Source organism: Panthera onca, chromosome F1 (genome assembly GCF_046562875.1).
Source record: "Panthera onca isolate mPanOnc1 chromosome F1, mPanOnc1 haplotype 2, whole genome shotgun sequence".
Classification (NCBI taxonomy): domain Eukaryota; kingdom Metazoa; phylum Chordata; class Mammalia; order Carnivora; family Felidae; genus Panthera; species Panthera onca.
In genome coordinates, this window is record NC_138355.1 from 40,344,145 (window position 1) to 40,367,618 (window position 23,474).

The 23,474-nt window shown below is 37.3% G+C and overlaps 1 protein-coding gene across 5 annotated transcripts in view; it reads left to right on the top strand.

Annotated features, from left to right (window-relative positions):
* Nucleotides 1–23,474, top strand: part of PTPRC (protein tyrosine phosphatase receptor type C) — a 120,638-nt gene that overhangs the window by 43,836 nt on the left and 53,328 nt on the right. Inside the window, exons 3-7 of one of the 5 annotated variants that reach the window (XM_060644035.3) lie at nt 10,699–10,713; nt 17,098–17,232; nt 20,016–20,159; nt 20,918–20,974; nt 22,394–22,420. In XM_060644035.3, coding sequence (XP_060500018.3) covers nt 10,699–10,713; nt 17,098–17,232; nt 20,016–20,159; nt 20,918–20,974; nt 22,394–22,420 — 378 coding nt within the window. Of the gene's footprint in view, nt 1–10,698; nt 10,714–13,289; nt 14,597–16,401; nt 17,233–20,015; nt 20,160–20,917; nt 20,975–22,393; nt 22,421–23,474 lie in introns of those variants that run through there. The other 4 variants (XM_060644034.3, XM_060644036.3, XM_060644038.3 and 1 more) reach the window with 4 other exon arrangements.

Below are 23,474 nucleotides of genomic sequence, written 5' to 3' on the forward strand. Positions count from 1 at the left end.
ATGGTCACTTTGTATGTTATGAAAGATACGATCGGATCTACCATTTTTTTTCCTCATTAAAATATCACTTGCAAATGCTTTTCAAAATGGAGTGCTTGCTCAGTGAAACATCGCTATCATAATAATCAGCCTACCTGTGAAATACCTTTTCAGTGAAACAAAAGCAAATCAACCTGAAATTCAGGGTTTTTTTGTTTTGTTTTTTGTTTTTTGTTTGTTTGTTTTTTGTTTGGTTTTTTTTTTTTTTTGGTAGCAGTTAAATGTATAATCAGACAGCTTCAACATCAACTAGAGAAGTTGTGGTTTAACCCTGAGATAGGGCTGATTATGCTGGCGCTATGGCAACCCATTTCACCATTTGGAAGCGCTGTGTGCTTAACCGCAGGAGATGTGCCTCTTCCTTTCCTATAAAGACTTCGAATCAGAAAAACAGAAGTACACCGAAGAGAAGAAACCACAAGAGCAGTCAAGACACTGCTGTTAGCTTTTAGCTGTGCAAACAGCACACTTGTGAGAACAACATTTTGAAAACCTTTTCTATTTGAAAGTGTAGCTTTTCCCGTTATGCCTGGGATTCCTTTAATGATTCTGAAAGTAAATCAAAGGTTTCTGTTCAGAGTTTTCATTAAGGGGAAATGAGAAGGTAGCAGTGCATTTATCAGCCTTTGCTTTTATTGCCTTTTCTTTCAGGAGAGAAGGCTTTTGTGCAGCTTCAGCGGACATGCGATTCTGTTTGTGATATAAGAGTCTAGTTTGGTAGGCGGACTCCCCATAGCCTCGTATTTATTTTCTGTTTATTTCTTATTATCTTGTATTTAGTTCACACACACACACACACACACACACACACACACACTACTATCATTTACAGTTCAGTCCTGGTTCATTTAGAGAGGTTCGTGGGTGGTGCTGTAAGTCACTGACTCCAGACCTGGAGTAAACACACAGTGCTCACTCTTCTTGGCAGACTTCTTCCCCATGCGGGGCCTCACCCCTCCATGCACTCACCCCCCACTCATTCACCCCCCATTCATTCGCCCACCCATTCACTCCTGCACCCACTTCCACAAGATATAGGTTTGATCTGCACAAGCTTGTTGTGTTGTGTTGTTTTAAAGCACAGATGTAATACGCGTAAAGCATTTTCAAGTATGTTCTATTTTTCCTTTCTTGAAGATGTGGGTAAAAATAATGAAGGCTAAGTCCATACCCCAGTTTTACTTGGTGATATGCCTGTCCACACCCTCCCCCCTCACTTTTTTTTCCCTAAAGAAATGTTTTTTCTAACTCTTTTAAGGTCATTATTCAGCAATTTGCACTTTTTAAAAATACATTTTAATGTGTGACTTAACTCTGAATCCCATTTTAATGCTTCATCCGTGATATTGTACTCATGCTTGGGTCTCTGATGGGTCTTTTGCACAATTATTGGATTTAGCATAAATATTTCTCCCTTCGAGCACAGTATGTTTGAATAAGCATGAGGCTTTTAGTGTCAGATGTACATTTGAAATCAAACTCTTCTGGTCTGAGTTCTCTAGCCTTGCACAAGTTTATTTTTTGAGACTTCATCTGCAAAAAGAGGAATGTCATCAACATAGTAGCTTATTAAATAGTAGATTATTAAATGGTATTATCAATACTACTAAGGACACTAATCAATTTCACCACTTGTACCAACATCCTTTGATGATTCTTTGTGTATCTTTGCGTACAATCTTACTCTATCCTAGAGAAAGCCAAAAGCTACAAAAACATACATTAAGGAGTTAATATAATTAATTTCTTTTAATGTTTGTTTATTTTTGAGAGAGATAGAGAGAGAGTATGAGTGTGAGCGGGGGAGGGGCAGAGAGAGAGAGGGAGACACAGAATCTGATGCAGGTTCCAGGCTCTGAGCTGTCAGCATGAAGCCTGACGTGGGGCTCGAACCCACAAGACCTAAGATCATGACCTGAGCTGATATCAGATGCTTAACTGACTGAGCCACCCAAGTGCCCCTGTTAATATAATTAAAAAGTTTTTGCTATCTGAGGTATTTTTTATAAATTAGATACTTATGCCTGGATTTAGAGAAATAAAAACAGACATTTTCGTAAGAAACAAGAAGACATTTAACAGGAGAATACAGGTGTACTTCTTTTATTGCACTGTCTTACTGCACTTTGCAGATACTGGATTTTTTTACAAATTGAAGGTTTGTGACAATCTTGCTTCCAGCAAGTCTGTTGGCATCATTTTTCTCACAGCATTTGCTCAGTTCATGGCCCTGTGTCACATTTTGATAGTTTTTGCAATATTTCAAACTTTTTCATTATTAGTGTATTTGTTATGGTGACTTTGATTAGTGATTATAACTCGCTGAAAGCTCAGATGATTAGAATTTTTTAGCACTAAGGTATTTTTAAATTAAAGTATGTACATTTTTTTAGACCCAAGGTATTGCGCACTTAATAGACTACAGTGTAGTATAAACATAACATATGCACTAAAAAAAGCAAAAAATTCATTTGACTCTCTTATGGCGCTATTTGCTTTATTGTGGTAGTCTAGAGTTGAATCTGCAATATCTCTGAGGTATGTCCTGTAAATCTGACGGGAGGGTAAGGGGGTACCAGCCGCCCTGCAGTTGAAAATCAGAGTACAACTTTCAACTCTCCCAAAACTTAACTACTCGTAGCCATCTCTCGACTGGAAGCCTTACTGGTAACAAAAACAGTCTATTGGCCCATAGTTTGTATGTTTATATGTAGTACATACTGTATTATTACAATAAAGTAAGCTAGAGAAAAGAAAATGCTTTTAAGAAAATTATAAAGAAAATACATTTACAGTACCACACTGTAAAAAACCTGCGTGTCAGTGGACCCGTGTAGTTCAACCCCGTGTGGTTCAAGGGTTAACTATACGTGCATAAGGGAAGTAGCTTTATGAATCATTCTTAAGCCATGTCCCCCACCATGATTGCCATCAGAACTTTGAGAAATTACTAGAACCCAAATCATACCTCAAACCTACTGAATCAGCATGTGGACAGGTGGAGCTCAGAATTTTTCACGGAATTTAATCTGAATTTTTAATCTGGTGCAAATACAAATCCTGATTTTATATTTATCAGGATTATGGATTATGACACTGCTTATTCTTTCTCTTTATATACACGTGAAGTTATATATAACTAATCCAAACCAGAATCATAAACTGTGTTCCACTGAGGTTCCAAAGTGCTTTTGTTTCATGATAGTGTGTACATTATGTCCTTGGAAAAAAATGGACCGGTGGCAAATACCTCTGGGAGATTCTGATTAAACAAAGCTACATAAATTTCTCTTTGCCCTTAATATGTTAACACTTAATAAATGTCTCTGAGGGACATGTAGCACAAAATATTTCTGAAACAAATTTGACTGTGGGACATTTTAAGACTTGTGAATCTAAATCAAAGATCTCAGGTTGACTATCATTAGACAGGAAGTGATAATCTGGCTATTCCTAAAATCCCCCCGCCCCGCAGTGACATAGAGATAAATATTTTAAGATAAAAAATAAGGCAAAGTAACCAATCTTTTACAGATGATCATCTTGGATTTATTAATATTGTTATTTATTTAATCGGCATGGCTAAAATTGATAATATGATGTTTTCAGCCAAATATAAAAGACATATAAATGTATGCCTGGTTTTAGAGGTGAATGTGTTTGAAAACTCGTATGTGCTCACAATGAAACAAGAATATCTGTGATATTTCACACACAAGTTCTTTAGAAAACAGCTAGGTATGATTGCTATATTTAAAGTAATGTATTCCCTGATTTTCCTCCACCCCAGGCCTTATGCATTTGCCCTCTTTATCCTCAATTTTACATACTGATAACTTTATTTGTATTTTTATTCAAGTGTGTGTGCATGTGTGTATGTGTAGTTTGAAAGTCTGGATAGTACTATAAGGTTTATAGTACATAAGGTCAGTCCTTTGTCTCCATCCCACTTCCCGTCCTCAATTCCTGCTTTCCAGAAGCAAACATAAATACTTCAAGATATTTTGGCATTTAAATGATATTTTCTGTTGTACTGCTGTTTCTTTTTTCTTTTTCGTTTCAAATGTTTTATCCAGTAACTATTGGCTTCCTTTCTTGATCTTGAAATGTTGCTTTTTATAACTCCTTGTTCTTTGCTCATGGATGCCATGTTGTCTCATTTCTGACAATATGAACGACTGTTCGCTTCAGGGTTTCTGCTGCTCCTTGCATTGTCTCTGTTTCTCCCAAGTCTCTCTTCTGTTTATTTGGCCTTCTATCTTTCTTCTTAGAGGCTTGGGTCTAGTTGTTTCTTGAATGTCCGTTTCTTTCTTTTTTTTTTAGTAATGTTTATTTATTTGAGAGAGAGAGAGAGAGAGAGAAGGAGGGCAGAGAGAGGGAGGCATAGAATCTGAAGGAGACTCCCGACTCACTCTGAGCTGTCAGCACAGAGCCCAATGCAGGCTGGAACCCACAAACCGCAAGATCATGACCTGAGCTGAAGTCGGATGCCAAACCGACAGAGCCACCCAGGCGCCCCTTGAAGGTCCATTTCTATTTAAAGTATGTTGAAATTCTGTGATAATTGGTGGAGCTTGGAAATCACGAGTCTTACTAAATTGCACGAAATCAGAAAGGCATTTAAGCTTCCCGAGTTTTAGTTTCCTTATCTATCAAATGAACTACATGTCAATAGATATTAACATCCTATGTTTCGGTAGAAGTTGAAATCTCTGAAATTATTTTCTGGTGGTAAGCAGTAGCTGTTTCATTCATGAGATTCCAGGCATTTCCACAATACAACCAATGTTTTAACATAAAGTCTGAGTGAAGCAGAAGAAAATTGTGATTAGACAGACACTCCTTCAAAGTCAACACTTCCTGGGTGTATGACTATGAGAAATTTACTAAACGCCAAGTCTTAGTTTCATTCTCTACAAAATAGGAAAAATAATTGCTAATCCACTGGCTTTGCTTGGATGAGTAAATACAAAAACACGCAAAGATGTTAACATGGTGTCTGATACATAACATTTCAGTAAAACTGCCTCTGTGATTATTATATTTACTGATAAGCTAATGGAGGATAGACTATTTCCCATGTTTCTATGAAATCTGCATAAAACCTTGTCTGTCCCTTGCTCAGAGTGCTTACCCCATAGAACTTATTAATTTGATGTAATTTGTGGGATTTGCTGTCTGTGAACCATATACCAGGTTTATAGAGTAACTAAAAGTAGAATCCTTTCATTTTTATTTATGTGCTTTATTATTATCACGCCTTACCAAACAAGGAAAACCAGGCATATCTGTTTTCGCTGACCCTTAATTTTTGTCTTGGTGTGCTTATTTCACTTTTGTATGGCCTTTATATTTATAGAGGTCAGATATGCATTCTCAGCCTTCAAAACATGCCACTGTTCTTTTAGGGCAGATGCTGAGAATACGTATTTATTTCATCTATCCTGTTTCACCCTTCTGTCCTTGTACTTAGATTTGCTGAATTAGACATGTTTAAATCCCTTTGGAAATGGCATTCCATTTCCTTTTTTTTGTGGGGTGGGGGCAGCGGTGGGGTTGAGAACGGATGGTATTTAAAGCCCAAGTACGTCTTTTGAAATGTCATTTTCACTCGACTGATTCCCGGTTTTTGATGAAATTTCTGAACAGGGACTTAGGGGCATGACTTCAAGGTAACTTTGATTTGTGATCACTTAAACATTTTGAGTTGTAAAGGAAACATATTGGGAAAGGTAAATTCAGCAACAATACACGTGTTAGAAGCTTTGAAGATCCAGTGCTCTGTTATCTGCATGTTCAGCTGTTTAATGTACTTAGTCAATTCTACTGGTAATTCACACAGGATTAACATGGAAAAGAGCGCGTGTACCATGATTTACAGATTTTTGGAGCTATGGTGCCACCTACTGGAATATTTCTAAATATTCCCTTGTCTAAATAATGAAAACAGGCACTTCCCTTTAAAAAAAAAAAAAAAAAAAAAAAATGCAGAAAATGTTATCCCAGAAGAGTGAAGTCAAAAGATAATATATGGAAATACTAAGTCTATTACTATGGTCTATTTTATTGTATTTATCTCCTGTGTTTATAGAATTTAAAAGTGCTCAATGCAGTTTATACTTTTAGAAGTACCAGTGCTTTCTCTTTATTGTCACACACGCCCTCTTAATCCCCACTGCTATTTTCTTTACCTGTTTTCCACACCCTCCCAGCATTGTTCATATAGAATGTTTGCATGTATTTTAATGGTACTTATATTAATACAATTTCCTAATATTAAATAGGTATTTATTATGCACTAGTTATTAAGTACTTTATGCAGACGTTTATTTGCTTTTTCCAAGTCTGACTCCACTAACAGTATATGGTTGCTTTTAAGTTATATGTGAACTAGAGCATAAAGAGTATGGGGATGTTTGCCTATGCCAAACGGCTGAGATAACTACATTAGTTCTTTCGCTTCACATTGGCCAAGCAGATCCGTCTTTGACCTGCAGTAGAATGAGTAGGTCATGAAATAACTAAAGATTTCATATAACCAGTCTGATAGGGTCGGACTGTTTAATCATGAGGTTTCAGCACAGTTGCTTCTTCCTGTGTTTCAGTAATGTCCTGATAATGTCTGCATATGGAAATATAATAGACAATTGAAGTCATTGTTCATATAATTTAGGAAGAATTGCAAAATGTGATAGAGATATCTTCGATAGTGCAGTCTCTTCTAAATATTTAAGTAGCTTCACCTATTTATCCTGATATGTAGAAATAGTCTCCATGGAAGTATTTGTTACTGCATGCTTACATTTATGGAAGTCATTAGATGGTTTTTGGAGGGGATATGTCCTTCAGATATTAGATTTTTAACTAGGCTCTTTCATGTAGGTTGTCTTTATATATGTTCCTACTTTGAGATTTGTACTTAAGTTTTTTGATATTTTAAAAGTAATTGAGGGGCACCTGGGTTGTTCAGTCAGTTGAGGGTCTGACTTCTGCTCAGGTTATGATCTCACAGTTGGTGGGTTCCAGGCCTGCGTTGGGCTCTGTGCTGACAGCTCAGAGCCTGGAACCTGCTTTGGTTTCTGTGTCTCCCTCTTTCTCTGCCCTTCCCCTGCCAATGCTCTCTCTCTCTTTCTCTGTTTCTCAAAAATAAATAAAATTTTTTAAAAAATTTAAAAATTGGGGCCCCTAGGTGGTTCAGTCAGTTGTGTCCGACTTCAGCTCAGGTAATAATCTCACTGTTCGTGGGTTTGAGCCCCACATCAGGATCTCTGCTGTCAGCGTGGTGCCTGCTTCAGATCTTCTGTCCCCCTCTCTGTCCCTCCCTCAACGCACGTCCACCTGTGCCCTCTCTTTCTCTACGTCTCTCTCTCTCACACACACAGAAATAAATAAACATTAACAAATTAATAAATAAATAAAAATAATTGAACATTTTTTATTTTATGTAATCTAGTAGATATGGCTTGTTGAAATTAATGTCAATCGCACTGCTGTAGTTCCTGAATATTTTCTTCAGGACATTAGCTCAAATTTGGAAGTGGTTTTCATCTTTGAAATTTTATTTTAGTGAGCTTCTGTAAGATTTATTGAGTGCCTAAGTAATTTTCATGTGATTTATCATGTTGACTGAAAGTGTTACAGAGATTGAAAATCTGTTTATAGGGATTTTGTGACTATGAGAATAAATTTAGTCTTCTATTGAGTCTAAACTGTGATGCTGGACTTGGAATTTTCTTTCAAAGAGATAAAAGACTGTGTATGTGTGTGTGATACTCTATAAAGAAAATGAAATAAACCTTAAAATAAGCTACAAGATTTCAAAATAGCCTGAAAATCACTCAGTGGAGGACTTTAGAATCAGATTCTGAGCTAAAGGGGTATAATGGAAAACGTACGTTCAATCTAAGAAGCCTTTATGGGAAGTAAGCATGAAAGGAAAATGTGATCCATTTTTAGATATATGTTATTTGCCATGGATGTTAAATTTTGTTGCATTGAAGATTAAAGGATTTGGGGAAATGTTGAATGGGGCCGTGATTAGAACAGAAATACATAGATGGAGATACACATATAGAAATAAGTTGTTTTTCTGTTTCCAAGCTATGGAAGTCTCTTCACAGATAAACACGGGGTCTGTGCGTTATAGTACTTTTGTTTACTGTTACTGTAGTTTGGTTGACTTCCCTGTCAAAATAATATTCTTCAGTAAATTAAACCGGCACACTTCTGATTTTTCTCCAATATTTGTCTATACCATACATAGAGCATTTATCCAGAAAACTATAATTTACTGCAAATGTCTATATTTAGGGTCAAGTTTATTTTAGCATTTGTAACATTATTAGTCATGTATTCTGTAGTCCGATACTGATTAAGAGGTTTTTTTTATTTAGCCTATGGGCTTTTAATAAGTATCAATCTCTGTGTAGCCTAAAGCATTGGCTAAAAGAATTTTCATGTTGAAAGGTCAGGTGTAGAGGAAAAGCTATAAGGATAAATTAATGAGGAAAGCTGGAAGCCTGAGGACTGACAGCAATGTCTGCAGAGTCAGACAGGCTCAGGTTCAAGTCTGGGCTAGCATATACCAGCCTTGGGAACTTAGCCAAGACACTTGACTTTTCTAATTTCTTAGGGTGTTGTGATCCTTAAGAGAGAAAATACAAGCAACAGGCTTCCTATAGTGCCTCATACACCATGAACACTCAATACATATTAGCAATTAATAACAATAAAGTATCATTTCTGAATTATTCTCTTAAAAAGACACATCTGTAGAAATTGTCTTCTCCATTTTGGTAATTTACCATTTTCTAAACTTGAATTAAAATACTATACACCACATATTGTCTTCAAAACATTCATTGCTTTTGAACCAGTTAGAATTAAATTAATATCTCTGGGGCATTTAACATGCATGTGGCCTGATGAAGAGTCTACTGTTTGGAACATTTCTAGCATATTTACTCTAGTATTCATGGTTCTTATGTTAAAAAAAGAAAGTTCCTTATTATCCCAATATTCCTTTTCCATTTCCATAATGAATATGTGACAAATCGCAATTCCTTTTTATAACATATTATATACCATTTATGCTACATGTTTTGGCTGTAACAAACTAATAAATGAGAACAGAGTATAATGGTCTGTGGAGTTAGTGATGGGTCTAGTAAAGGCAACATTAAGATTCCTCTTTTTTCTGTCATCAAATCTATTTGATTTCTCTTCTATATTTATTGATCTGATGACTTCCATCACTCTCAGGAAAAAATTCAATCTCTTTTCGTGGCCTATAAGGCTTGCTCTTGGCTCTTCTCCCAAAGGTGTTTTCATCAGATCTGTTTGATTTCTCCCTTGCATTTACACATGCTTAAAACCATTCAACAATTACTTATCTACCACTTACTATATGCAAGGCTCTTAGCTACATAGCTTCAGCTGCTTCGCTTCCTCTTCATATTGTGTAATTCTTGCTGATCGCCAATGGAAGGAATTTTAATTATTAGTCATAATCAGGTTCACCTATGACTTAAATGTCTTTGCAGACTACTGGATCTCTCTCTCTCTCTCTCTCTCTTTCTCTCTCTCTTTATCTTGCAAACCATTGGAGCTATATATATATGTAGATATCTATCTGTATACATCTTACAGTTTGTAATTTTTCCTAGGGCAAAGGACCATACCTGTTACATGTTCAAACCCAGCACCTAATATCAAGTTAGCAAAACAATAAATAGGTTTAAACTTAACTAAATCAAGTTAACTTGTTTGAAGTTCCAAGGAATTAGGTGTTTATATTGAGAAGGGACATATCAAAATAGTTTTACATTTTTTTTTAACGTTTATTTATTTTTGAGAGACAGAGAGAGACAGACTGTGAGTGGGGGAGGGGCAGACAGAGAGAGAGAGAGAAGGAGACACAGACTCCAAAGCAGGCTCCAGGCTCTGACCTGTCAGCACAGAGCCCCACGCAGGGCTCGACCTCACAAACTGCGAGATCATGACGTGAGCCGAAGTCAGGCGCGCAACCGACTGAGCCACCCAGGCGCCCCCAAAATGGTTTTAGATATTTAAAAACTTATATACTTCTTAGATAAAGAAAAGAGGTGTATTATATGAAATGTGTTTATACACTCGAACTAACTCGAATATTTTGAATGTGGCAATATGCTAAATTCTTTACAATTATCATGACAGTTATTTCTTCTTTCACTTCCTTGGGGGCAGGAAATGTCTCTACCTTGGTCATATTGTATCGCTAGTATGTGGCATATAGCACACAGTAGGCACTCAATAAATAATCATTATCTAAATAAATGAAGGCATATGGGGAAAAAGTCCAAAGTCTTTTATAGGCTTGAGATTAATTCTAATAGCTCTCCTTTATTCTATTACTTTTTTATTTTACCTGAGAAGTCAAAAACTAATACCATAGTTTTAACACACTTGGACATTGTAAACATGACCTTAAGAGAAGGAATGTAGTTTCAGTGGTAAAAGGTACTGAAAATTGCCCCTCTGTGAATGTTAACTAACACAGAGATGATGTATATATGGAAATTTAACTTATATTTACATATGTATTATGAAATTTAACTTATATTTACATATGTATTATGAAATTTGAAGTTTTCTAATAGATGTTTGTTTTCCTTTTTTCAGGAGAAGAAAGTCTTGGTAAGAATTAATATTTTCATTTTACTTATTTTATTATTTTGTTGCAAAGTTTATATATTTAATGTTGATAGAGTTTTCTATTATTGTCTAGTAAAATCATTTTACAAGGACAAATGTTATCATTATGAATTATTTCTTGAATTATGAAAATGTTTTTGACACTTTCTTGTTCTTAATATTCCTGCTTATAACATATAAATTTTGTTAACTACTTGAATATATTATTGTGTATAAGTTATAGCTTTTCTTAAACTTGACAATAAATTGCATAGCAGGATTCCAATCTCTTTTTAAATTTTAACATTGCAAATAATTCAAGTTAGGTCGCAAAACTTTATAGTCAAAAATTGGTTAAAGAATTATCTGAGAAATTAGAATTCTAAACATATTATATATGTATATATACAAATACATATATGTATATACATATATATAAAAGAAAAGCTTTGAGAGTAGTAAGATATTTTGTAATAATCATGTTCAAATTCTATTGTCACAATGGAATTAATAGTCTTAATGAGTATTCTAATCCTGAGACCAATTAAATTTAAACAATGAAGATGTTAAAAATAAATTCATACATATTATATGCAAAAATAAGAGATAAACGTACATTTCATGTGGTTAAAAATAAGTTATATCACTTAAATGTTAGTGTTATGTAAAATGTATTACTGATTTCCTGATTCATCATACAGTTGAAGTATGCATTGAGAAGGTAAGTAAAGCCACTAAGACAATTCTGACTTAATCATTTTAATGCAGTTCTAGTTAGGTACATTCAAAATGTTCTGCAAATTGAGTTATTAAAGGAATTATTTTTGTAAATAAATGAAAATTCATTCCAAACTATGGAAACAAGGAAGCATGTGAATACTAACAAAATGCTTTTGAATCTGCATAAGAAGCACATTCTCTTATTTTTTAAAACATGTAATATTGGAATTTTACGGTTGGATAGTATGGTAGAGAAGCTTTATAAATACATGAAAGTCATTAAGGTATAGCAACTGTGATTGGTTTATGCCAGCTACTCTCATCCATTTTAGCATTTCCACCTTTTACAAATGATTAAGTTCATTCCAACCATATAAACTGGTTATTGTTGCAGGAGGGGATTGGGAATGGGGTAGAATAGGGGGTGAATGTTTAAAATGCAGACGACTTACCACCTTATTGAGAGAGTTTCCATTATCCTTGCACTGTTATAAAATGATGGATGACACATCCAAATGATGACATCAGGTAAGTCAAAATAGTGACCCCAAATGCCAATGAGAATGGCTTCCTGCAAATATCAACAAGAATGTAATCAGTGGAAACCAGTAGTATCTCCAAAGTGAAGATGAAGGCCAATGTAGAATTGGCAATTGGAGCATTTTTTCTCATCCTGAATTAAAGTCTTATTATTGAACCAGGGGATGTGCAGTGAGCTTAAGATGTGTGCAAGAACATTAAGGCTTCTAGGTAGGAGGGTAGTTTTCTGAATACCGTTTTTTCATAGACCTTGGACTGAATTTACTTGATGATATATAATCTTTAGGAATGCTACTCTTCAACAAAGCATAACACTATTATGCGAGGTATTTGGAGTGGTTTTCCTTCTAGTCTTTTTGTAATTTAAATCTAAAAGATAAGTGGGAGTGGGTGATAAAGGGAAAACATCACATTTCTCTCAGAGCACAGGGGATCATTGGAATCCTGCCAAAACCAAAGATAGGTTAACCTAAAAGCAACAAACTAATAATTGTTCACGTCTATAATGATGGAAGTATATTAATGTTATTGCACATAATTTTAAGCTCCCTCTCCCTCTCCCTTTCATCTTCTCAATCTCTGTCCCTATCTGTCTTCTTCCTGTCTTTGCCCCCACCCTTGTCCCTTCTTTTATTCAACAAAGAGCAGGTGAGAGAATAAGTCAAGTAGGATTTAGGATTTTACACTGAAGACAGGAAGGGGTGACTTGCCTATCACTTTGCTAGATATGTTGACGTGTATCTCGGGTAGAGGTTTGTTAGTAAATACGTTGCTTTGTGTGTTATTAGGTTATGAAATTCTAGAGATTGAAAATTTTCGTTGGAAAACAACAACTGTAACAAATGTACTGAAATTACTTTGGATTTCAGTAACCACAGAAGAGTTCTACATTATTTTATGTGCTTGTCATTGGGGCAGTTCAATAAGGCTTGGATGTATTTTATTTGTATTTAGTAAACACTGATTTCATTTTACCTTCAACAATAATGAATGAAGCTAGGACTTCTCTGTGCCCTTTCTACTTCCATTTTCTTAATTCCCCATTCAGTAATCTTTCAATTTCAGTTCTTAAATCTTATCACTTCTAATCTTTTCCAGTTTCTCCCATTCTCGTTCACCTCCCATTTTCTCTTACTCTTGGGCCATTTTCTCTTACTCACTCTTGTTGAACTGAATTGTTAAAGTACTTGTGTGCTATCATTTGTTGTTGTTGTTGTTGTTAATTAAACACTGAAAAACATAACATTTGACTATTCGTAGAAATGAATATATGTTAAACATAGAAAATCCAGAAAAAAAAAAAAAAAAACCCCACATCTTTATAACCTCAATATCCAGAGATCACAATGTGTTGGTTTATTATTTTTTTAACAATTTTGGTGTATTTCTCCCCATTCTTCTATAAAGAAATACACCTTCTGAGTAAGAGAACACAAAAAATTTAAAGGCCTTTAATACACAGTGCTAATGTGCCCTGCAGAAGCTTTTATCCGTTGTACGCCTCTATCAACTACGGGTTCCCTAATTCAGCACTACTTGTCACACTGTTATTTTTTCTTCTGAAGTGAATTGAAACCATGGAAAATGTTGTTGCAATATCTCAAATTGTGTTTCTTATATTATCACAAAGTTGAAACCATTTTGTAGACTTGGCATTGTGTATCTGTTTGAGAATTTTGTTTCCCTGTCTTTTGTCCAATCTTTGCTTTGTTTCTGATTTGCTAAAAAGTAATCAGTGCAGGGGTGCTTGGTTGGCTCAGTCAGTAAAGCCTGCAACTCTTGATCTCGGGGTTGTAAGTTCAAGCCTCACTCACGTTGGGTACAGAGATCACTTAAAAATAAAATTGTAAAAAAAAAAATCAGTGTGTACCTAGAACTTTTATTTTTCATTTTTTGTTTTCCTAGAAACACTAGTCCTCTTAATAATCCCCTTTAAACTTTATCTTTCTCTAGTGCTCATTGATAAGTCTTTTTCTTTTTTTTTCTTTTTTTTTTTTTTTTACAATTTCTGTTAATTGATTTTCTTTATGTGTGTGCTCCGTCCTTCTGAACCCAACTGCTTTGGACAGTTAAGAAACCAGCAATCCAAAGGGAAGTAGGCAGGGAATAGCTGCTTTCAACTTTATTTCCCCATTTCTATCTTTAGCCACTATATCTAAGTCTATATACCTCTGTATGCATCTATCTATCTATCTATCTATCTATCTATCTATCTATCTATCTATGTATTTGGTAAAATATACATACTACCACACGCCGTATATCATCTCTGTATGTTGTGTGTGCATTTACACACATATATGTATATATATTTATATACACACTGCAATGGACTGGGGAGTTAGTTAACTCAGATGAGTATATGTTGCAGGATATGATTCATGTATTTATTTTGTTTTCCTTTTTCCATCTCCCATGAATACACTAGGACTGAACTCAACAGAAAAGCCCAGTGTTCTGGCTCCAAGCGACCCCTTACCTGCCCGCACCACTGCATTCTCACTTACAAGCATCTCTGAAAGAGAATATAACTCCTCAGAGACCACGCCTACTCTTAGTCCAGACAATCCTTCAACTGAAGACTTCCCGAACTCTTTGGATAATGCTAATACTCTTAATGTGACAGGTCGGCACAGAGGTGTTAATTAACTGAAATGAGTTTAGGAGAACTTGTCTTCCTTTTTGAATCTGAAAGTTATCAGAACTGTTTTTCTTTAAAATACGTGTGCAGTTTCTACAAATGTGGTTTTATTCAAGCATGTAAAGTGTAGAACATCCAGGTGTTCATGCAATTTTGACTGACCAAAGTAGTGAAGGCAAGTTGTTGAGGAGCCGGTGGACAGGGAGGGAGGGAAGCCCCAGCAAGTAAGGCTGGTGGGGAGGGGGAGGGGAGTTTCTCCAGTAGCCAGTGAACTGCATGTGCTGGGTCATCGCCACTGTTCTGCTCACTTGGGTTTTCTGCAGCGCCAGCCGGGTCAGAACTCGGTATTTCAGCACTTTGTCAGTCTTGCCCTCCCTGGCTGTAATTCCAAAGTAGAATTTTTCTTTGTTGAACTCCACAATCTCAATACCAGAAATTACTGGAGATAAACAATTTATTTTTGAAAAACCACACCGAGGATCAATAATCCAGCTTTGCTGTTTGAATTTCCTCCAGGGATATTGGCATTAAAAAAATTAATCAAGGTTGTGGGCCTTAGGGCGGAATTGAAGGGAATGTGACCACATTCATAACAGTGATGTGGGAGGTATTTTTTACCAGTGAAGACCACTGATGCTTTTCAGAATCCCAATAAATCTGTGGTTTGCTCATTCTATATTTGATGCTAGGTCTGCCAGTGTATTTGGCACATAAATCCACCATCATGAGGGTTGTTCATGCCTTTTCTGAAATAATGTGCTATGTTGTCATTTTCTGAGGCAAACAGGTTTATAGACATTAGAGACTAAGCTATTTGCTTAACAGTGCCATTAATCTTAGTTTGAAAAACAAGTATGTTCAACACTGTCTCAGAAATTTGGTGGAGGGGTACATTGTCGTGTTTTGAATACCATATTGATGAAGTTTATTGGCCATAATAAGCAGTTAATTGAATGATAAATGCCTCCTTATGTTGATTACAGAACTGTAAATTCAATCTTTCCTCCATTTTCTCCTTCCACCTTAGCAGAGTAATGGCTAGGATCTATCTAAACATTGCAGGCATTTGAATTCATTGCCCAAAATTTTAACAAAAAGAATGTGAGGATGAGGGTGTTAATGGTTAGGTAGAACATTCCAGGGTAAACTTTTTTACTGACGGAGTGATGTCACACAGTTTTCTATTTTAAAGTTTTCACATTTAGCTTCACGTACACAAACACACACACATATAATATTCCCTATGAAGCAAAATGTGAAGAGAAAATGTTTAAAATGGAAAAGATTGGAAATAAGGATGAATAATAGTAAAATACTAACTTGATGGTGAAATTAGCTTGGAAGGTTTCTTACACTTTCAAATAAAATAAGACATTTGATCTCCCTACAAAATAACTTTGCTCTCCGGTGATATTTCAATTCTCTACTGGGATAGAATCGTATGTGTTATTTAATTTATGTTCGCAATTGATTCGTATTGTGGAATACAATCCAATTTTCCTGCTTACCGATATACATAGGTAAAAAAAAATCCCTTAATCCATGCTTCTAACAGTATAATATTTTCAAGCGTTTTCAAAATTGTTCAAAAATCATTATAATAAGCATCTGTTTGCATAACATTAAACTTAATTATGTGATATTATTTTTACAAAAATATTTAATGCAGTTGCAAAATATCAATATAGAAGTATATATAAAGTACATACTTTATGCATATATATATGCATAAAGTATGTACTTTATATATATACATATACATATGTATATATATAAAGTATTTACACACATACACATTGAAAATACTATTTTCCCAAATCCTGATCCTTAAAGGTACCATACCATTTTATCCATGGCGGTATATCCTACAGACTCTAGACATGTGATTCTCTGAGAGAATGTGGGTGTGTGAGCAACTGTTTCCCCACATCTTTTCCAATACTAGATATTATTAATCTTTCAAAACTCTGCCAGTATGATAGTTAAGATATTTTATTTTAACATCAAAACATTTCATAGTGATGAGCACTTTTGCATACACTCTTTAGCCATTGCGTATATTAGATGTCTGTTACATGTCTTGTCCATTTTTCTATTTTTCTTTTTTTTACGATTTGCATATTGTATACTGAGGGATTCTTTACTGATTCTGCCTACGAAGAAACACCCCAACTTTCAGTTCGTAAAGTTGAAGGAGAATCCAAAAAGCTCACAGAGACTTGGAGGTTAAAAAAAAAAAAAAAAGCCACCTGGAAACCTGAGTCATCTATGACTTCAACAGGACCCCAGGAAGCCTCTGGGAATATGTAAATGAAGAACTCTGGTGCCACCTTCCTGCCAGGCGAACTTAAATAGAGGCAGACACACATTTTAATAGATTGGGTCATTTCACGGTTTGGTAAACAAAGATGCTGATAATGTCCTAGTATTTAAATGTTTCATCTGCAGTAGGGAAATACTGAAACGATTTCACTTTCTTACCCTAGGAGTTACACAGCCGCCTCCCTTCCCCACGCACGCAGACTCGCAGGCGCCCTCTGCCGGATCTGACACGCAGACACCTAGCAGCACTGCTATCCCTCCCGCACTCACCCCTGCTCCGGGGAAGAATGACACATCAGGTTTGCCGGGCTTTTAGATTTGTGCAACTGTGGAAAGAGCCTGACAGCTGCCTGTGGTTAAGAGCGGTGTCAGGGAATCCAACCACTTGTTAAACGTATAGCACTCGCTAGTTGGTGAATTTGGTATTTCATACTTTCATGTTTATCCTTAGTTTATGAGGACACCTACCTAAGGTCCTTCCAGTACAGATGAAATAATAAAGAATGAGACTTCGCAGAATAAAGGAAAAACCTGTTCCGGAATAAATGGTTACTCAGGGTGTTCTATACGTTTCTTCATATTGGGGCAAGACCCACGGCACGGTGAAAACTTTTGCTAATAATAAAGAACAGTATGTATGAAATGTTACCAATAGACTTCCAACCAATAAACAAAATCCTGAAGAGTAGATGACTTCCATTTTCAGTGAAAGCCACTAAGAAGTTGTAACCACAGTTTGTTTTTTTAAAAGAATGGGAAAAAGGAAATAGATGCTTCATTTTCCTCATCCAAACATTAAGATTCAGCTTAGCATCTCTGTATGTATATAAAACAAAGCAAAATACTCCCTCCCTTATCTTTCCAAATCAGGGTCTAAGTCACTTCATGTTGACTTTTTTTTTTTTTTATCCTGAAAGACAAAAATCCACACAGACATATATAAAAATGTGATGGCTTCAATGCCTGAAAATAAAAAGATATAAATGGGAAAGCCTGTGGAGCAGGCACTAAAGTGGCCTTTCTTGGAACATGAATCAAATATGGAAGTCCAACATATCAAATAGAATAATTATGAGGTATTAAAAGTCTTCCGTTGGCACAAAAATCATTACAGGCAATGCACAAACTTAAAGTGACCTGGGAAAGAGTTGCCCTCCCTTCCCTGCCTTGTTCTGCCCACTCCAGCTACCACGAGAACTACAGTAAGACGATCTGGAACTTTTAGCAAAGCCACAGATTCAGAAGTTACAGATGAGAAGGAGCTGTAAAATAACTGAAGAGGACTGGCCTGTAGGGGCTGGTTGTTGCAAAAACCACTCTATGTGTCCTCATGAAGAAATTCTTCCTCTCACGGTGGCTAATTCCACTAATTAAAAACTGATTAGGATTCATTAACCTGATGAAAATTGAAAAAGCAGGGGCTTTAGAACAGCATGAGGACAAGGGACTCTTAGGGGAGGCAAAGAGAACAAGCCTGTGAAAGAGAAGGAAAGAATGTGGAAGAAGGAGAAAGACAAACCTGCTGATTTTTTTAAAAAAAATTTTAATGTTTTTAAATTTTATTTGAGGTGGGGGAGGAGCAGAGACAGAGAGGGAGACCAGAATCCAGGCTCCAGGCTCTGAGCTGTCAGCACAGAGCCTGACGTTGGGCTGAATTCAGGAACCCCGAGAGCACAACCTGAGCTGAAGTTGGGCTATTAACCAACTGAGCCACCCAGGCACCCCAAACCCACTGATTTTTAAAGCTCAGCAGAGGGTCATTTCTGAGTCTATTTTTTTTTTAGAAGAAAAATTAAACCTTCCTACCCTTCTCTGTGTTGTGTTGGAGACCTTCTCTGGGGATCCAGAACTGCAGAACTGATATTTATGTTATTCATTCTACGCTATGGTTTACTTACATGCACGGGAGGTAGTGGCTTTTGAAGACTGAGCTGAGAACCTAAACTCAAATTTTTGGAAGATGCCTTTTCATTGCTAATGGCTGTAGATGTGAAGTTACGGACTGTGCTCGGTTTATAATTGGACGATGCCTGCATGCTTGTCCTGAAACCGTTTCCAGAATGTGCATGCCTGTTTCATTCTTCCGAAACCCTGAGAATCTTACAAATGCAAGACTAATCTTGTATCATTGAACTGATGACCCCAGGGACCATGACAGGGAAATAACCAAACAAGGTCAAATAAAGGCTAGTTAGCATGTCCTTTGTTTTTGCCGCGACAACTACCGGAGTTCCAGTCCTCTAGTAGGCATCCAGTGAATACATACTGATTGCTTGTGTCGGAATTCTGGGTGTGATGTCTGCAGGAAGATGTAGCATGCCTTGGGTGCTTTGAAGTTTGGCAACGACAAGTCCTAACCAAATACGCTGTGCAGTTTCTTCAGCTACGACACCTAATTCTATACGTATTTGCTTAGGTTTGCTTGGAAAATAAGGAAATGGTGTCTGGATGATGCAGAAGTTTTTTGGTTCTAAACCAATTTGATTTTTTCCTGGCGAGGGCAATCAACATAGTGAAAGTAGAATTGTAACCTCCACCTGGAAAGGAAAACACCCTGAGCTCAGCAGCTGCAAAAGCAGAAGCCCATTCAGCTCTCATGTAAGAAAATTAGAGCTAGGCATCTGCACCCAGAAAGACCTCCCCAGGGAGGTGCCCCCCAGGCAAAGTTTCCAGCACATGGCACGTTGTGCTTCCTCTTCTTCCAACCTTCACACACCCTTTGCCACCCAGAGCTCCGCAAGCCAGCACCCCACTCTGTCGCTTGGGTGCATTTTCGCCATCACCTAAGGCATCCCTTGGTTGGAAAGCTTGGCCTCCCTGGCTTGTGCAAACCAGCTGTCTCCTCAGGTGACAAATATTTTACAAGTGGTGCTCTGATTACAAAGCTGCCTAGGCGTTGAGTTGCACAATGTGAAACTTCTGCAGGCCTGGCTGGTTTTCATTCAGTTTTGCAGAACACAGACAGCTATGTGCTCAATCGTTGCTTGGCCTAAGCCTCGATGCTCGGTTTACGCTGAATGTCTGGCCGTTGCCCTTCTGTGGCGAAAACGGATGACCGTGATGATGGCCTTTCTGATTGCAGGTTTTCCAGGAGAGACGATTCCACCCAGCACCTTCCCTGCAGACACAGTTTTCACACCAGTAGCGACCCTCAGCCCCGCACTCAGCAGCTCTGCTGCCCTACCCTCACTCATCTCCAGCATCACCACCAAAGATAACTCCTCAGGTTTGCCCGCGGTGCTCTAGGGGTTTTGAGTTGTCGGTAATGAACTGGAAATTTGAGACCTGAATGCAGTTCTTTTACGTATTTCATACCAAATATTATTTGCAGCGACGTTTCACATACCGATATCAAATCAGCCAAAGTAAACTTGCCAGTAAGCTTTGTTTCTGGGCGTGCTTCGTTTTGTTATTCATATTATGAAAGTTCAGGGCAAGGAAGAAAGAAAATAGACTTTAGTGTCATATAGCTCTGGGGTCCAATCCAGTCTGGTTAACTTTCTGGCTGACTTTAGCACAAGCTACTAATAGTTTTTGTGTGATGGTTTCCCTTCTGTAAAAATAGATATTGTAATATTCATTTTAGGGGATGGATGTGAGGACCAAATATGTAAAATGCCTGGGAGGCAGTGAGTATTTAAAAAGAATAAGTGGGATCCTTATTAGTAATTAAAATAAGGAAGCTATTGAAGGAGAAAGTAGTTTGAGGAAGATTGCACATCAGGTAAGAATTACACCAACGAATGAACAGTTTCTCTCAACTTACTGAATCTCAAGCTCTAATTATTGGAACTATTGGTTATCTTAAAGGGCCATTGGTAGGTAGATAAGGCTTTGGCTCACTTTCCTGTTTTGACAAGGAGCAAGTGTCAATTCCAGTGATTCAGTTAGGAGAGAAAGAAAGTATCGTTGCTGAAGAGTTTTTCCCTTGCCCTTCATTATGACAAACTCACTAACTTTTATTCTCTGTTCATTTCCTTGCAGATCAGAGTCTTACGTCCACGTCACCCGCAACAAGCATTATGACTGCTTCCGAAACAGGTGACAATCTTACCCTCAGCCATGCAGTCATACCACTACCATGTACCAGGGATGTGCTCGTAGAAGGGTCTTCCATTTGCTCTCTCGGGGGGCGTTTTTTTTGAGAAGTTCAATTGAGTATTCGAATGATGGGGGCTGCGGAATGGCAGTTAGTCTTAAAACACATATTTTAGCTGTGCAATAGCTGGTGAGATCAGGGCATAATGTTACTGTGATATCTTTTCATATCATTATGACATCCCCCAAGGGTTGTGTGCTTTATGCAAAGGCATAGAAAAACGATCAAAAATACTATGACTTCTTTCTCTAAGAGTGGGCTTAGGTATTAGCATGAAAAAGAACAAGCCTATCCATGGGACTCCCCGTTCCAAGTGGCGAATGGCAGAAGATTGAGTGCAGAGCTCCAGTCATGTGGCATGGACCATGCAAGCAAAGGCAAGAGATCTGAACGGACCCAGCAATTGGCGGTGGCGGCCAGTGGGCTGGCCATGGCAGAGCGGGCAAGCCCATGGTCCTCTCCCAAATTCTTCCAACTCAAAGACCGGATGGGCAAGATCTCTTGGCACATTTCCACCCATTCTTCGGTTAAATACAAATATGCTTCCCCCACGATATGTTTCAATTTGTTGAAAGAGCCATTCACTACCCTGGATCCACTATAGGTGCAAAGAACTTACACAAGTTAAACTAGAGAGTGAAGCCGCCTTTGCCTATTTTCTGATTTTTTTTTCAACGAAAGTGTCAACTGAACTCTCTAGGGGTTATAATGATATAAATCTATTTTTTTTTTTATTTTTTTTAACGTTTATTTATTTTTGAGACAGAGAGAGACAGAGCACGAACAGGGGAGGGGCAGAGAGAGAGGGAGACACAGAATCTGAAACAGGCTCCAGGCTCTGAGCTGTCAGCACAGAGCCCGACGTGGGGCTCGAAGCCACGGACCGTGAGATCGTGACCTGAGCCGAAGTCGGCCACTTAACCGACTGAGCCACCCAGGCGTCCCAGATATAAATCTATTTTGGGAGTAATCGAGGGGAAGAGGACCTTTACATGTTTTTGGGTACATGAATGGTTAGCCAAGTCACCACGCCATAATCGAATGTGTGCTGGAAAAAACCTCAACATTATTATTATTATTATTATCATTATCTTCATGTTTATTGGGTTAAACTCATGAAAATGTCTTACAGAACTAGCTCATTAGTTTATAACATTTGAAGTTTTGAGATTAAAGCATTATACCAAGCACTGTGTTGTACATTGTACAAAACCTTGTGTTGTATGTTAAAACTAACTCACAGACTTTCCAATTTATGAAGTTGAAAGCATTGTAAACCTCCTCACCCCAAACGACCATAGCAGAGATGTTGTAAATGAAATTTTAATAATTTGCTTTCTCTCTTTTTTTTTCTATTACAGTTCCTACTACACCTAAGCAATCATGTGGTAAGTTTGTTAATTTGGAGGCAGCATATATCACTTTAGAATAGCATTTTCCTTATCTGCTTCTTCATTCCAACCTCCAGGAGCCACTAACAAGCTAGACTCACTGGCTCCCATTTCCCCGCAATGATTAGCTCCAAATCTTAAGAGCCTGTGTCCTTCAGAGGCAAGAAACTTTGATGTCACATTCAGACATAAGTTTTGAGCACCAGAATTAATAATTACTAGCTAAACAACTTTGGTGAAACCACTTAACTTCAGATTGAGTGTGTGTGAAGTGGAAAATACCAAACTTGCTTTGGGGTGGCAGGAGTTAAGGATGCGTTGTAACAATAAATGTGAAATGTGGAGAATGTCTTCAAGGCTTATCAAGTAAAAGAATCTGTTTTTGTCTCTGTCTCTCTGTCCTTCTGTCTTGCCAGGGTTTGGCTCAAAGCAGATGTTTGAGAACAGCTTGTACAACCCTCTTTGCACGTTCCTACTCTCTTCCCAGTGAAAGTAGTCATTCATGGTCAGGGCTTAACCCTCCGCACATTGCTAAATCTCACCACCGAAGTCTCTGCCTTCAGTAGCTGTCCATGCGTTATAATGTAAAGATCAGCCTTCATATGTTTGCTTAATTAATATGGTCTTTTATGATCATATTCCTCTTGTGTTATTGCCTCTTGACGCTCTTCGCTTAACTAATATGAAACTACTTACAGTTTCCTAAACACGTAATGTTTACATCATGCGTCCGTGTTCTCTCCTGCTCTTCCTCTCCACTTAGAATTCCTCTCTATCCTCATCCAGCACCCCTGTTCCCACTATCTATTTTTCTATGTCCCGCTCATATTTCAAAATACAAACTGAGTCACCCACCTCCTCTGAGAGCCTCTCCTATCCTTACACTCTGACTAGATTTCTCCCTAATTTCCTCCCTTATTACTTTGTACACATTCTTATTTTAGGGGTTTGCTCGTCTGCAGCCACCCGTCTATGTCGGTCTCCACATTAGACTCCACATTTCTAAAGGCCGATGGTTTGTATTCTTAGTGCTTGGGACAGTGTCTCAAAC